Below are 15159 nucleotides of genomic sequence, written 5' to 3'. Positions count from 1 at the left end.
CGAGCGTCCGAGCACGTTCGCGAGATATAGTTCCCCAGGCCGCCTTTGCTTCGCCGCCTTTGCCTATGCCACCACATCGGAAAGACCAATCGATTGACTCCATAGCCGTCAATGGGTAATGCCGAGAATAGCTAATGTAGTGGAGGCCGAAATGTTGAATTGTGCGACATCTGCGTCGTGTCGATCGGCAGACCAGCACGGAGCCAGCGCGGCGCCGCCGCTTCAAGGCCTTGTCGAACCGTTGCAGATCCCTCAGACCGTCTCGTGCACGACAGGAATGCTTTCTGTCATCATGACGGTCGTGCTGGAGAGTTGGCAGAAATGTCCTCGTCATGGGGTCTTTCAACGCTAGCGAATGGCTGTGAGTGCCGTTTCATCAAGCCGCTGTCGTGTCTTACCTGTAAAGTCAGAAGTGAAGGATGCGATCTGTACTCCCTACATCGTTCTGGACCACCTAACCAACTCGGTCCGGCCTCCGACGCTCTCTATTCAAGTGCACACATCCTTGTAAGAGGACGTCCCTTGACTAGTAGAGACAGTATTAGGCCGTTTGGTAGGATGAAGTCCCATGACGAAAATGAGAAAATCAAGCCGTCCATCAGGGCGTCCGCCACCTACATGCTGATATGTTGTTGCATGGCGAGTTTTAACGTAGGGCCAACCCTGTCCCTCGTGATAACCATGCTGTCGGAATTGCCGATGTTGATCTCGAATTCTCAGGACACCTTCGCCTACGCCGTCCTACCTCCCATTCTACCCTTCGTTCTGCCCTCGAGAGCGCAAGTTCCTGCTGATCAAGGTTTGCACACTTACACTCACGAATGCAAAAAATGGCGGAATGGTAACCTTTCACAGTGCAACGATGGGTCGCGCTCCTACCTACTTTGACTGCGATTGCAACGATTGCAGCAAGCCGTGAGTACAATCTATCACTTCGCTTGTCTATGCTACGAAATCTCAACACGCCGGTGTACTAATCCGTGTTTAGCATTGGCGGGATGGCTGGGTGACCGTCTTGACAGAAGAAAACCTCTCTTCATAGGTGCTATCATCGTCCGATGGGCTGGTATCAGCTTGATCATGATTGGCACACATCTCGGTCTCTGGATCAGCGGGGTCGTCCTCTATGGAGCTGCGTCGGCAATCGTATGGTCTACCAGCCTGGCACTTATCATTGATCGAGCGCCGGTCGAGCAACTCGGCCAGATGCTCAGCTTTACAGGATTGAGTCTCTCGATCGGCGTCCTCCTCGGCCCTGCACTGGGAGGCATCATCTACGAGAGAGCAGGCCATTACGCAGTGTGGTCAACAGTTCTGGGCGTGACGGTGCTCGATTTCCTGCTGCGAATATTCTTGATCGAAAGTCCTCGCGTCAAGGTCTCGAGTAGAGGATCGAATCTCGCAGCGAGCCCGCTTATCGCCTTGCAACTGCTGCGTTCGCCTCGGATGCTGGTGGCGCTGTTCGGGGCATGTATACAGGCGGCTATTCTCACCTCCTTTGACTCATCGCTCACCATCTACGTGGCCCAGACGTTTCATTGGGGCTCCCTACAAGCTGGTTTGCTATGGCTTGCCTTTTGTGTGCCTGCATTTGCGAGTCCCCTGGTGGGTATGCTCGGCGACAAATGCGGCGTGCGACCTGTTATGGCAGCGGCATTTCTGGGAGCCGCGCCTGTTCTCGCAGCGATGCAATTTGTCGACAGCGATTCGACGGGCGACAAAGTGCTCCTCTGCTTCTTGCTCGCCTTGCTCGGGTCTCTGCTAGGGACGTCAATCTCTTTGTTTAGTGCAGAAGTGAGCCACGTCGTTCATGCAATGGCTGACCAACGGCCGGGAATGTGGGGTGAGCATGGTGTCATCGCACAGGCTGAAGCGACTTTGTGGGCATTTTACATGTTGGGCATGGCCATAGGGCCATTAATCGGCGGATTTGTGCATGGCTGGCCGGCACTGAATTGGACGCTGGCCGCTCTGAGTATGGCAGCCTCCGTGCTTGTAATAATATTTCTAAAACCGTGATGCAAGCGTCGCATCATGTAGCAAACTAAGGAATGACGATACCACGGAATTCATGACTATATTGCGCATATTGAATGCAAACGGACTCTTTTGGATCGCCTTGTCGATCTTTGTTTGACCGTCGTCGTGCCGAGCCAGTCTAGCGCATCCAATGGCTGCTCGAAGAAAAAAAACGGCCAATTGGTGCTGATTAGGATTACTGGGGTTTCGGCTGCCGTCGAACAATCCTTGCAGTGAAAACAGCATGGTGATACTGGTATCGGTCAAATGTGATGTGGCACTTCGGCGGATTCTGATTTCGATTGCATTGGCAGTGATGCGGATGGGCATCTCCGAAATTCTCCCTTTGCACGAGCAACCACAGAAATGAATGGAGTATCGGGGTCGATCGCACGTCTCGCAAAGCCCAATTTTGATGTCTCAACGCATCGTCTTGGTTGGTCTTAGTCTTGGTGGCAGCCGGACTCACACGCTACGAATGTCCGCGTGTCTGCCACAGGATTGCTCGGCTGCAAGTGAGCACAGGAGTGTGACATCAGAATTTCCCGATATGGAAATTGCACATTTGGTTACCAAGTCGTCTGCAATCTTTCCACGTTCGTTTATCGACGAGTGAGAAGAGCAATACAACCAGCAGATTGAGTGTCGCATGCATCATCCCGACAGAAAAAGACACTGCGATATCAATCTCGAATTCATTGGAATTCAGCATGCCTCACCAAGTGCCATCTCAAGGTCCATCTCCGACAGAATATGTTTTCCAGAGAACATGTAGTTTCGCTTCTGTCGAGGAGGATGTCGACAGCTCCGGCCTGGAACTCGTTTCGGAGACGCTGCCAGGTTTATTGGCCCGACAGGCTCGTTTGACACCGGATAACATTGCCCTGGACACGTATGAGGGTACCTGGACGTATTCACAACTCCAGCATGAAATTGTTCGACTTTCTCACTATCTGGCCGAACAGCAAATATCAAACGGAACATTTGTCGGAATCATCCTTCCTCTGTCCGCTAAGTCGATTATGACATTGGTGGCGATCATGGCTCTCGGATCGACTGTAGTGCCGGTTGATATGGATCATCCGCCAGCGCGAAAAATGGCCATGTTTCGAGAAGCTAAGGTCAGTGCAGTAGTGGTGGAAGAGTCAAAGTCCAAGCCGGAATGGCTGAGCGATAATTTCACTGTTGTGGACTTGGCTGCCTTTAATCTGCAGGATCCCTCGTCGAGCGCGGCCTTGGCTGTAACAGAGGATGACAAGACCGTGAGTGCCGCCAGTTCTAAGCCCAAGGATGATGCGTATGTCGCATTCACGTCGGGATCGACTGGCACGCCAAAGGGCATTGTACAGACACATGATGCTATAATCACAATGAGTCGTGCTCTCGCAGCATCTCTCGACGTACAGACATCGTCTCGCGTTGCGCAGATTGCGCCATACGTCTTCGATGTTGCGATGATGGAGTTTGCCATGAGTTGGGGCACAGGTGCAGCGCTATGCACCATGAGAAGGGAGCTTTTGATCTTCCCGAAGCCCGGTGAAGTTGCGGAGAACTTGACTGCTGCTCGAATCACGCACATCAGCCTCTCGCCAACAATGCTAAAGACAATTGCCCTGGGTTCTATCCCAAGTGTACGCGTGCTTAGTGTCATGGGCGAAGTGCTGGATCGCACAGCAGTGCAGACATGGTCGTCTACTCCAGAAACACAGTTCCGTCAAATGTGGGGCTGTACTGAAGGCACAATCCTACAATCAATCACACCTGCGATCGAGGCGCATCATGAGCCTCAGAACGTTGGATTCACACTCCCTGGTGCATGTCGTCTTTGGATTGCCGACTCTCAGGATGCGAATAAGCTTCTGGCCGATGGAGAAGTCGGCGAGATCATCGTGGAAAGTCGAGCGCTGGCGAGTCGATATATTAATCAGCCCGAACAGACGGCGAAAGCATTTCTACAAGACGTCTCTTGGACGAAGCGGTCAAGCAGCGACACCAGATTCTACCGGACCGGCGATATGGCGAAAAAAGCTCCGGATGGCTCCTTAACTTTCGTGGGTCGCCAAGATGGCCAGACGAGCTTACATGGTGAGCGCGTCGAGCTCGGTGAGATTGACTACCACATTGACCGCTTGAAATGGCCGACGAACGCCGATTGTCTGGCAGAGTACGAGGCTTCTGCGCAGCGTATCGTCAGCTTCATCTGTGCTCGGCCGGACGGCTCAGTCGGGTCCCAAGCCCACTTGGAGATCCTCCCCTGGGAAAAATCTATCGTTGCGAAAGGGGTTGTGGCGGAGAAGATGCAGCAACTGTTGTCTGATGGCAATCTGGCATCAAACATGGTGCCGAGTTGGTGGTTCCCGGTTCCTACGCGACCGCTGACAATCTCACATAAGACCAATCGTTTGGCATTGCGTGCACTCCTGAAGGAGCTGACTCCGGAAGAATGGGGTGGATATCGCGTAATCTAAAGGTACGGATTCCTGCTCGAGCTGTTACTACTCTTGCATGATGTACTTTCGGAAGAAATCATGATCTTTCCGTTTCTGCACATGTCTAGTATGATCGAGAGGTGCTTGAACATATCTTAATCTGCAATAGCGGACTGACGTTCGCGATTGCCTTTCGCTGAAAAGAACTCCGATGGCGGAAGACGTGTTATTATGATTGATCACCAAACACGAAGGGCTATATACGTCATGTGGGTTGGTGGGGTGGTCGGACTTAATCCCGGCGATAGTGCCACCCGTGCGGTCCGCATGTCACCATATCATAAATCATCAATGCCTCAAGCATGAGAGATGCTCCCCAAGCTATATATGTTCCATATTCGACTGCGACTTTAGCAAAGCGACGATCTGTTTAGCATCTTCCACTGTTCGTAAGATCGTGGCAAACTATTTCCTGCGTCTTTGAACCAGATACAACACCTCTATCACCATTTCACAACCTATCACAAACGGCTCAATGGCGGCCACACCCAGCACGATGAAGGCCGTGGTCATCGAAAAGACTGGCGGTACCGAGGTTCTTCAATACAAAACCGATGTGGCGGTGTCAGAGCCTAAGGAAGGAGAGGTTCTCATCAAGAATGATTTCCTCGGAGTCAACTTCATTGATACGTAAGCATCGAATTTCTCATCAGTCTTCGCATTGATGATCAAGAAATCCGTATTAAACCTTTTGATTCACAGATATTTCCGCTCCGGCCTCTACCCGGCCCCCGGGTTCCCTTACATCCTTGGCCGCGAAGGTGCCGGTACCGTCGTCAAACTCGGCTCAGGTGCCGTCCAGAATCTCCAGATCGGCGACCAAGTGGTCTGGATGGGTGAGCGTGGCTACGCTGAGTACACCGTGACACCTGCTGCAAAAGCGATCAAGCTGCCTTCGTCCCTCAGCACTAAGGTTGCGGCGGCCGCATTGCTACAAGGCCTAACAGCGCTGACATTCATCCGTGAAGCCCACGCCGTCAAGAAGGACGATTGGGTTCTAGTACATGCCGCCGCTGGTGGTACAGGACTCTGGCTCGTGCAGTTGCTCAAAGCTGTTGGTGCAAAGATCATTGGCACTGCGTCAACGGAAGAGAAAATTGCCCTGGCCACCAAAGCCGGCGCCACGCATATGATCAACTATAGCAAGGAGGACGTCAAGAGCAAGGTCCTGGAGCTCACGAATGGAGAAGGATGCATTGCCATTTTCGATGGAGTCGGGAAGGACACTTTCGATCTCAGCTTGGAACTCGTCGCAAGAAAAGGAAGTCTGATCTCTTTCGGCAACGCATCCGGTGCAGTACCGCCAGTGACTATTGCGCGACTAAGTGCGAAGAATGCGCGGTTGATGCGTCCCACACTTTTCGGATACATTGCTACTCGGGAGGAGTTCGAGCAATACACAAACGAATTACTATCGTTCGTTGCGGATGGCAAAATCGACGTGCGCATCCACGAAGTATACCCCCTGAGCGAGGTGAAGCGCGCACAAGAAGATTTGGAAGGACGCAAGACTACTGGCAAACTGCTACTGGACCCGTCGAAGTAACGAGGCTTAGTGGTCTCAACGCACTGAGTCGATAGTCTGTGGCACGTTGCGTTTCACTATTTTTCATCCAGAAGAAGAGCGCCGTGCGCTACGCACGCTCTTTCTGAAACTTATTCATCTATATTCACGCCTCTAGATAAAAACGAGTCATCCCACCAATTATGTTTTCTTGTGCATGGATCCCGCAGAAGCCTGTGAGAATTGTTAGATATGATTCGTGCCTCCACAATACTACTCTTTCCGGGCGTGCGCGGAATATGGATGTCTTACCTGGTGGTTCGGGAAAACGAGCATGTCTGCTACGACAACATTCTCCGGCCGGCCTGCCGCAAAGACAACTGTCTCCGCAATGTCCTCTGGAGTTAGAGGCGTGCATCCAGCATACACCGCATCTGCCTTGGCCTTGTCACCGTAGAACCGAACAACGGAGAACTCCGTCTCCACCTGACCAGGATCAATCTCCATGATGCGGATTCTCTTCGAGATGAGCTCCTTGCGCAGTGAATCCGTGAAACTCCGTACTGCAGCTTTCGTCGCGCAGTAGATTCCTCCGCCGGGATACGGATCTCGTCCGGCGATTGATCCAATGTTGATGATATCACCCTTGCCCTCGCCATTGGGTCCACGCTCGAGCATCCCAGCGAGCACGCTTTGAGTCATGTTGATCAATCCCGTTACGTTGGTCGCGAACATGATATGCATATCCTCCTCTTTGATCTCCGGTGCGCGATCAACACCGCGGACGAGTCCAGCGTTGTTCACCAATACGTCGATCGCGCGCCATTCCTCGGGGAGGTTCGGGATGAAGTCTTTCACCGATTGCGGATTGCTCACATCCAGCGTCACAGGCAGCACCTGCACACCGGACCCGACTTCTCCGGATATTGCGGATTGGAGCTCGGAGAGTGCGTCGGAGCGCCGGGCCGCAAGGATCAATCGAAGCTTCTTGGGAGATGTGCGCGCGAATTCGAGGGCCGTGGCGCGACCGATTCCGGACGAGGCGCCTGTGATAAGGATTGTTTTGCCTTCGAGGCGTTTGGCTATCGCTGATGACATGGTGCGTTTGATATAGTCGTTTGGCAGGGACGCAAGAAATGATCTAGTGTGTTGCGATGCGTGCAGACGAGAGGTAATGTGAGCGGGATGGAGGCGGGGGAGAGGTAATCTGCGAGAGAGGAAGTGCATGTGGAAGACGGGATGATGAGGGGCTGCCTCGACGTAGGTTATGATGGAGCTGCAGCTATAGGTGCTTGAACGAAGGTTCAGATCATAGTCAAGAGTGTTTATTTAGTTCACGCGAATCTGTGACATTGGACTCCTCGACTCCAGGCCATCCCCTCGACGGTCGCCGTTTTCATTCGACGTCATCGAAAGTTGCAAGACTGAGCCCGAGAATTCACCATCATAATCATTGGATTTCGCCCGTTCAGCACGAATTACACGAGACAATCTGGTCTTATGGTGTAGGGGTTAGCACTTCGGATTCTGACGAGCCTTTGGGCTCAGCGAATTCCGGCGACCCCGGTTCGATTCCGGGTAAGACCTGTCTTCCCAGCTAGCGTCCACGCTGGTTAGTCATTTTTGAATTTTTGCTCTCCCGTGTCCTTGGAATTTTGATCACCATGCAGAACATCAGAATAGTGTCAATCGATTGGTGCGCAGATGTGGACGGTGACAAGAATCATCATACAGACAACAGGCAGTATCAACAAACAAACTCATATATTATGGACGACATCTACGAAGAAGCTCATATGTTTATTTGTCTTTAATCCGATGGGATATTTTATAATTTTAACAAGTCTGCACGATATTGGACGACTGTGATCGTATGGACGAGACGGCTTGCGGAACGGGTGTGCCACAGCAGGGATACTTACCACTACTAAGCACAGGTGTTGCCGGCCAAAAAACTTGGCCTGGATTGACGGAGCGCCATGGTGTGGCACAAAACTCGAATCTTACGAGAGCCTCGAGAGTCACAGAAAGTCTGTGGATACCATAGACACGGCTGAGCTGACTTAGCACATACTCAAATTCGAGTCTTTGGGCAACACCGCCATCGGTCGCTCATCTTTCACATGATACAGCCCTCGCGTGATGTCAAGCGCAAGGACTCAACCGAGGCCCAGTGGTGATGCCGGCCGGAGAGAAGAAGGTGCCCTCTCTTGATCGACGGGTGACGTGCAGCGTTGTTCACCTCGGAAACGACATATCCAAAATAATTGGGGATTGCCGACCTGGTTGGCGGGCAACTGATTAAGAAGATCTCACGACGAACGTGGCGAACCCTGGGCGTTCTAATCGCCAATTTCCAACATCCAGTAAATGCTAGGTTTGTCAGCATCGTCTCCCCCAGACTCATGTCGACATCCTCGTAATTGGTACCTCTAGCCCTATCGTCAGTTGATTCTTGCAAACGAGCACACATGTTCTGCTGATTGTGAGATAACTTCGTAGAGTCGGGATTGGAGGAGAGCTGCTGGAGGAAAGCTGATTTTCGAGACGTATTTAGGAGTCGCATGGCTAGGCAATCAGTCCAGCGTGTATCCCTTCAGCCCTGCTCGGCCATATGGAAGATTGACGTGGCAGTTCAGTGCTTTGGTGTCCGTGGCTCAATGCTTTTTCATGAAAAGTGGTTGTAAGCTTGATAGTACTTCGCGTCTCTGAAACATTTACCGCCTGCGAATCGGCAGCCTCGTGCGAACTGCTCCGTCTATAGAGGTCGAATGACGCGAGTAAATTCTCGTAGCACACCAGAGGCGGGTAAACAGGCGCAATCGATGCCACAGCTGTTCGGCGTCATCGCACTACCCGCCAGCGATTGCACCTAACGGTCAATCATCGATGCAAGAGGAGTTGACTTTTTTCTCGTAATATCGCAATCAATCGTCGGATCTGCTTCGCGCGGTATCATATGCGGTCTTTGCTGCGCGTCTTCCTCGGCGGCTGTCTCGGCCGCTTGCAGTTCGTACTGCGCTTGACTGCTTACACGGCTGTCCGAGATCTCATAATAGACGCGGAGACGCAGCTTGATACTGCCATCGGCATCCCAACGGGATTCCGGGCCGCGATCTCCGCTGTGTTGGTAAGTACAGGCCGATTTCGGTGCGATGTGACATGTGCTAGGCAAACGACATCACGCCGTGGATTTCCCGTGACCGAAGCGAGACTTGAACGACGATTCGCTCATTCTGATCTCGAATTTCCTTATTTCGACGTTGCTCAGCTTCCTCAGCGCCAGTAACTGCAGTGGACGAAGAAACCTTTCTGATGGGTGATAAGCAGCAAAGCTTTGCAGGCAGTTTGCCATTGACCAGATTTGGCGCTGGTGGTCGCTTGTTGCGTATGTGCGTATTGATCAGATAGGAGAAATGGGATAAGTCGTCGATGGGTCTAGGGCCAATTCAAGAGCGATCCAGCGCAGGTTGACCCATGCAACGGTGGGACTCGAAATGAGCTCGGGCACTATGTAGAGACGCTGCGATGCCAGATATGAGCAAACCGTCCGCCTCCTCGGCTCAACGTTCAGGCGCCGTGGAGCATGGCTGTCGAGTGAGTAAGTCTTCTGATGATGTTGGCTGATGTTCAGTGATGCGCAATGCGCAATCACAAGATGATGCTCCGTAAAAGCAGAGACAACACTAACTTCCACTATTAAGCTTGAGAAGGAAAGATCGGGTGCTTCTCAATAGCCTTGACTGACGGGCGACTTGATTCCGAAAGATTTGACACGAAATCCCTGCACAGGAATGCGTATCTACGTTTTTCGCCCGTCGGCCTTTCCGGTGCGGCAGTGCCCGAACTATTTGACGTGAATCTGAGATAGAAATCGATGTTTGACGAATGCCTCTGTTGTCTCTTGGGCAATGATCCGAGTGTTACACAAACGCACGTAGCGAAAAGGAAGTTAGAAAACATTACGCGACTTGGTTGTTGGCCCCGATGCTACCTACCTATTTGAACAAATAGTAGATCATGGTGCCGGATATCTACCGTCGGGCGAGCACACGAATCCTGACAAATGTGACAGCACCCGGGATTTAAGTTTGAGCAGATTAGTGCTTACAGCTTTCCTCGCTAAAGTGATTGAATGTATCGATCGCCGGCTGGAAGAGGGGGTTTTAATGACGGAAGGATGGAAACAATCCTGACACTGACCTGACATCGACCTGAATGCATATGCTGGACTTTATCTCAATCGCACAGCCTGAGCCCGCCGGCGCTATCGCACACAACGTGTATCTGGGCCATGGTTCTGCTGCCTCTGCACCGTGATAGCAATATCTGATACTCCCCTGCCCGCAAAGTCACATCGGCTGAGTCAAATCGGCTGAAAGCATCAACTTTGCATTTGACTAGTAGTCTTCAGATAAGCCTTCGTCACAGTTGGCTCCACTGCGGCAATCCCCGTGTGCCTCTATCGTGACCAACAACCAGATCTAGAACGATTGAAAAGACCATACATCGGCGATGGAAAGACGAGAGGCCCGGTAGCGACAAGTGCTGCTGGCCTCAGTGTGAATTCAGGCGGTCCAAAGCTTGGTTTTATTTATGCGCCCGGCGTTTGTTCCGAGCCTAATGCGAAAATGCAGTTGCTCATCACATGCAGGTAGTCTGTGCGCGCTCTCGGCCATAGCACAGGAGATCAATCACCTATGTATTGCTCCGTTACGTACACGTTTTTAAGACATGGAAGTATCGGTCTCGGGGAATTAGAGCTTGTATCATGCAGCGTACGCAGTCGGTGGCAATTGCTAGGAAGATGTTCTCAGTAGACGTACCCGACGAGCAGCCTCAATCCTAATATAAACAAACGCATTCGCCACGCTGAAATCCTATGCCATTCAGCCTTGATCCATCACGCTTATGCACACTAGAATCCGCTGTCATAGCTTGGAATCTTGATTATTGATGATGAGGCAACGCGCAGGGGATTGCAAAAAATCTAGTATCCAAGCAGGGGTGAGAGGACTAGACTCAATGGTGGAACATACATTGTTCTTCTCGCCAACTCTCACCCTTTTCAGCTCATTTCAAGCCAAGTGCTGCATTCCAATCTCGATGCTGGCTAGATCAATCGGGCTCCCGCCATTTCACCGCAGGACATCACCGATGCCTGGACACATTTTCCGATACTGAGATACATACTCGTTTGTAACATGGTGTCTGAGGAATGGATGGCAAACAATTCTATTCGCGGGAGACATGGCATTACGCTCCACATCAACGGGTCACCACGTTCGGGCCTCCGATCGAGATTCCTCTGTCATGGTCCACGCAAGCCAGCCCGAACCGGCTTTTATATCCGGCTTCAGAGTGGATCAAGATCAATCCTCGCGTCTATCTCAGGAGGGGTGCGAGGTGCATCCGATGAGCGCCTGAACGTGGCCAGATCATCGGTGATCTTCAATTTCACCGACATACAGATGAAGGCAAGTGATAGAATGTGTGCTACACAGAAGTCTTCACAGTGTTGTAAAAATGAGGCAAAGTATCAACCGACGCCTATCCTGCGCTCATTTTTCCCGCCCGACATTCGCGGGGAAGAAAGTAAGCTGAGTGTGCAAGAGATGGATACTTTGTTCTTTTCTCGATGCCGCACCAGCATGAATTACTTCCCCGACATCACTATCCTAGTTTGAGCATCTTTCAGAACAACCACACGGGGCTCATAATAGAGGGCAGCATGGATAGCAGTAGCAGTGGCAGGATTCGCGAGCATGTCGCTCGTGTGGCCTGCAACAGTTGCCGATCACGCAAGCTCCGGTATGGTCATTATGCTCTCCTGGTAGTCCATTAGGTCTTGGATGAGTCTGGTTGACGAGACGCTCGTGTAGAGGGCTGATGAATTAGTAGATGTGACACAAACAGACCTGCCTGCACGACATGCCTCCGAGCAGCTCGAACTTGCGAATATGACACGAAATATACATACGAAACCAGAAGCGGAGCCTTGAGGCGGGAAAATCTTGAGTTACGGCTTGAAATTGACAGATTGAGAAAACAGCTCCAGGCTTCTCCTGACGAAGCCCATCAAGCTGTACGTTCTCCTACGACCATCACTATGACTTCTTACGCTTTGTTAACCTCGAAAATGATGGGTAGAGAATTTTTCCATCTGCTGAAGACGCTCGAGGATTGGAACACTTGGCGGAAGATGATTCGTCCGGAGTCAGCTCCGGCCAGACCATTCAGTCGCGTCTAGCCGAGCGTTCAGACTCAATCCCACAAATCTCAGTGGTTAGGTCGTGGCAAGAGAATGTGAGGTCTGAGAGCGATTTTCACTACGAAGCATCGCCTTCGTTTGCAAATTCAGATGATACCCCTGCGTGGACAATCGCAGACCGCCGAACAGACAATTCAATCCAGCACGGAGAAGCTGCAGTCCGAATGCTGGACGCTCTAGTGCGCAGTGACGATGAACACAGTTCGTTTCTACTTGCAAGTCTTCGAGTGAACTCGTCATGGCGAGATCTGGCCGACAAAATGGCGCTGTCATCTGATGGTCGGGAGTTTGGCGTTCTTCGAGTAATGCATTCAAAATTCGACCATGAGCAGGAATTCCAGAACCAACAGAACCAAGACATGAGTCATGAGGCGATTTCCAAAGCGATAGAGGCAGATTCTGGTGCCATCGATGATGTGAACGGATCTGAAGACGATTTTTCCATCATGGCTCACGGTAAGTTTTGATCGTTCATATTGGGCACGCCATCAAATTGATTCAGACGCTCGTGGGTTCGTGGGATATAAACACCATGCTTGCCACGACTTTGATCACATCATCTTCTCGACGAGCTGGAATCACCACTTTGGTAACCTAGATTTGTCAAGCGCCGTTGACGCAAACAATCATCCGAAAGAATTGCAGGAGCTGCAGAAAAGAAACCTCTCTGCTCCAATCTGGGCCATGCGACTGATGAACGACCCCCAAAACAAGGACCCTTTCGGCATAAAGATAATGGAGATCTATCACGAGTATAGCGAGTGGCGTTTAGCAGAAGATTACTGCGGACTCCACGCGTGTCTAGCAGCCTTGAACAATCGAGATGCATATCAGAATGCCCCAAGGCTCTCGCAACATGTTGCACGACTGATCAAGAGCGTCAAACCTGACGAAAAACAGCCTTCTGATACGCAATATGCGTTGATGGCAGCCTTTTGGGCACTCATAAGATGGTCACTCGATCCCTCCAAAGCTTCATACGATGCGATACCGGCATTTTATCGGCCCAGTCCCTGGCAATACTTTGTGATGCATGCGCACGTCGTTGATTTCGCGCCTCCAGTGCACCAGCGAGAATACCTCTGTAGGAAACCAAATCCCGATTTGTCTTGGCTCACGGAAGCTTGCAAGACTATAGAGGTTGTGTGGGATCGGAACAAGAATACATTTAGTCATGACCCTCGGACTGGTCAGTACGATTTGAGCGCCGAATTCAAAGTAAGTTGATCCCACTACCAGTAGACACTGGACGAACATGACTACACGGTTTTAACACAACTGCAGGCTGAGATTTCGAGGCTGGAGAGTTGGACGTGGGGACCTTCAGTCAGAGCTTATCTTCCCAACGCAGATCATTACATGCGCATACGGCATTGAGAGCGGCAAAATGAAACTTTGTATCATGTCGTCTGAAGTGCGCCCATCAACATGAGATTGCGAATCGAGGCTTCGTCTGGTCCAAGAATGGAAATTTCCAAGGCGCGTCAAGTCCAGCATCCTTGTTGAATCACAGGTCTCATCACTGGCTGTGAACACGGCTGCCATCAAGCGAATCATTGCATACCTAAGATGACGCCGTCTGAGCGGTATAAATTTCGCTTGTCTTGGGACAATTGTTTGTCGATGAATTGCTCAGGCATTCATTCACGCACTCCATAGTGCCTGGAACGTCTATGACAGTACAGCTTCGGACCTCAAGAATTGTATGCCACAGTTTGTATGAACAAGATCTTCCTTGAAATAGCCGGTATCGCTATTGGGCACCTGCACATTCGGGGATAAATGTGCCCGAAATGAATCCATGTCATACCTCGGATTTGCGAGGGCGGGAAGCGCACGCTCAATGTGGGCGGATTTTGGACGCACTCCATCTGAATGGGAAGCCAGATCGAGACTTGGTGATGACTGGCTCAAATATTGATGGCGACCGGGAATCTTGGGCGATCTGTGAAGACCGCGGTGACTGCTGTCGTCCATCGCAGTTGGAGCCGAAGCTCCGATGCCAATAATTCCAAATTCGCTTCGACAATATTCAGCCAATGATAGGGCCTGGATTTGCGAACGCTTTGGGATTCTCGGAGGTCGTGGCCGACGCGAGATGCGAGATTTGGAATCGTCCGCACGTTGCCGACAACGCTCGTGTGTCGCGAAACCATCACCAATTTGACTTCTCTGATCACTTCGCTCGAACAGTGGTTTCTTGGTCGTATTTCCAAACCGGGAATGTTTCAAGAGGGCCACCGGCAAGGTCGAAGACTTCGAACATCGAGCCGGGTGCACTTTGCTCTTAGTGTGAATTTTTGGAGCCCCTGTCGCATTGCGAATCTCTCTGTGCGAGGCAACGAATTCATTGCGAGCAGCTGATCTAGACGATTCTCTCTCCGCTCCTGGACGAAAATATCGATGAGCATGGCCACACATAGTCGCCCAATCGATCCCCTTGTGCGGCCAAGGTAGTGTTGGGACCTGATTCTGATCAGCTCTGCACAATGAAATTGGATTTTCGCTGCCTTCGCCATGAGATCTGTTCCGCAGATGTGATCGAGACTTGCGAGACTTGCGCCAGCGAACTCGATGCGATGTCCTCTCGGAGTTCCTCATTTGCTTGTCAAGTGCAAAATTATTATCTTTGCATGGGCAGTGACCGAATCACGATGTAATTATTGGGCTTGGAAGATGCGTTTTGCCGGAAGAGAGAGCAGCATGAGCATGATGAAATGATAGATTAAGAGCAGACTGAGAAAGCGCGATCCCGAAGCAAAGAAAAGACGCAGGAACCCTTCGTTGGAAGGTGCGCGTTCTTGTTCACAGCTGAGGGCCTCTCGCCGACTCGTCTAGCCGGTCAAAAGGATGCATTTTATTAGTGGATGTCGAAG

The 15159-nt window shown here is 51.3% G+C and overlaps 6 protein-coding genes and 1 non-coding gene across 7 annotated transcripts; 5 read left to right on the top strand and 2 right to left on the bottom strand.

Annotated features, from left to right (window-relative positions):
- Positions 1-699: 699 nt before the first annotated feature.
- Positions 700-2074, top strand: K489DRAFT_358920 (MFS general substrate transporter; the record flags this gene model as incomplete). The annotated part of the gene is made up of 3 exons (XM_033602591.1): positions 700-799; positions 856-915; positions 989-2074. The coding sequence occupies 3 exons, from the start codon at positions 700-702 to the stop codon at positions 2017-2019; spliced, it is 1191 nt and encodes a 396-aa protein (XP_033458413.1). The 3' UTR covers positions 2020-2074.
- A 1048-nt stretch (positions 2075-3122) lies between these two features.
- K489DRAFT_321333 (acetyl-CoA synthetase-like protein) lies at positions 3123-4487 on the top strand (the record flags this gene model as incomplete). The annotated part of the gene is made up of 1 exon (XM_033601540.1): positions 3123-4487. The coding sequence occupies one exon, from the start codon at positions 3123-3125 to the stop codon at positions 4485-4487; it is 1365 nt and encodes a 454-aa protein (XP_033458412.1).
- Positions 4488-4983: 496 nt separating this feature from the next.
- K489DRAFT_395132 (NAD(P)-binding protein) lies at positions 4984-6240 on the top strand (the record flags this gene model as incomplete). Its single annotated transcript, XM_033606829.1, has 2 exons — positions 4984-5138; positions 5211-6240. 2 exons carry the CDS (start codon positions 4984-4986, stop codon positions 6052-6054), a joined length of 999 nt encoding a protein of 332 aa, XP_033458411.1. The 3' UTR covers positions 6055-6240.
- K489DRAFT_432360 (NAD(P)-binding protein) lies at positions 6214-7110 on the bottom strand (the record flags this gene model as incomplete). The annotated part of the gene is made up of 2 exons (XM_033608480.1): positions 6214-6246; positions 6325-7110. 2 exons carry the CDS (start codon positions 7108-7110, stop codon positions 6214-6216), a joined length of 819 nt encoding a protein of 272 aa, XP_033458410.1.
- A 396-nt stretch (positions 7111-7506) lies between these two features.
- On the top strand, positions 7507-7599 carry K489DRAFT_t39. The gene has a single exon. It is a non-coding gene; the product is annotated as a tRNA-Gln (tRNA).
- A 5059-nt stretch (positions 7600-12658) lies between these two features.
- K489DRAFT_246955 (uncharacterized protein) lies at positions 12659-13807 on the top strand. Its single transcript, XM_033599923.1, has 3 exons — positions 12659-12739; positions 12998-13501; positions 13568-13807. The coding sequence occupies exons 2-3, from the start codon at positions 13019-13021 to the stop codon at positions 13658-13660; spliced, it is 576 nt and encodes a 191-aa protein (XP_033458409.1). The 5' UTR covers positions 12659-12739; positions 12998-13018; the 3' UTR covers positions 13661-13807.
- A 147-nt stretch (positions 13808-13954) lies between these two features.
- K489DRAFT_371401 (uncharacterized protein) lies at positions 13955-14884 on the bottom strand (the record flags this gene model as incomplete). Its single annotated transcript, XM_033603239.1, has 1 exon — positions 13955-14884. One exon carries the CDS (start codon positions 14882-14884, stop codon positions 13955-13957), a length of 930 nt encoding a protein of 309 aa, XP_033458408.1.
- Between the last annotated feature and the right edge of the window lie 275 nt (positions 14885-15159).

Source organism: Dissoconium aciculare (assembly GCF_010015565.1).
Source record: "Dissoconium aciculare CBS 342.82 unplaced genomic scaffold K489scaffold_8, whole genome shotgun sequence".
Lineage (NCBI taxonomy): Eukaryota > Fungi > Ascomycota > Dothideomycetes > Mycosphaerellales > Dissoconiaceae > Dissoconium > Dissoconium aciculare.
This window is presented reverse-complemented; position numbering and strand designations above follow the sequence as displayed.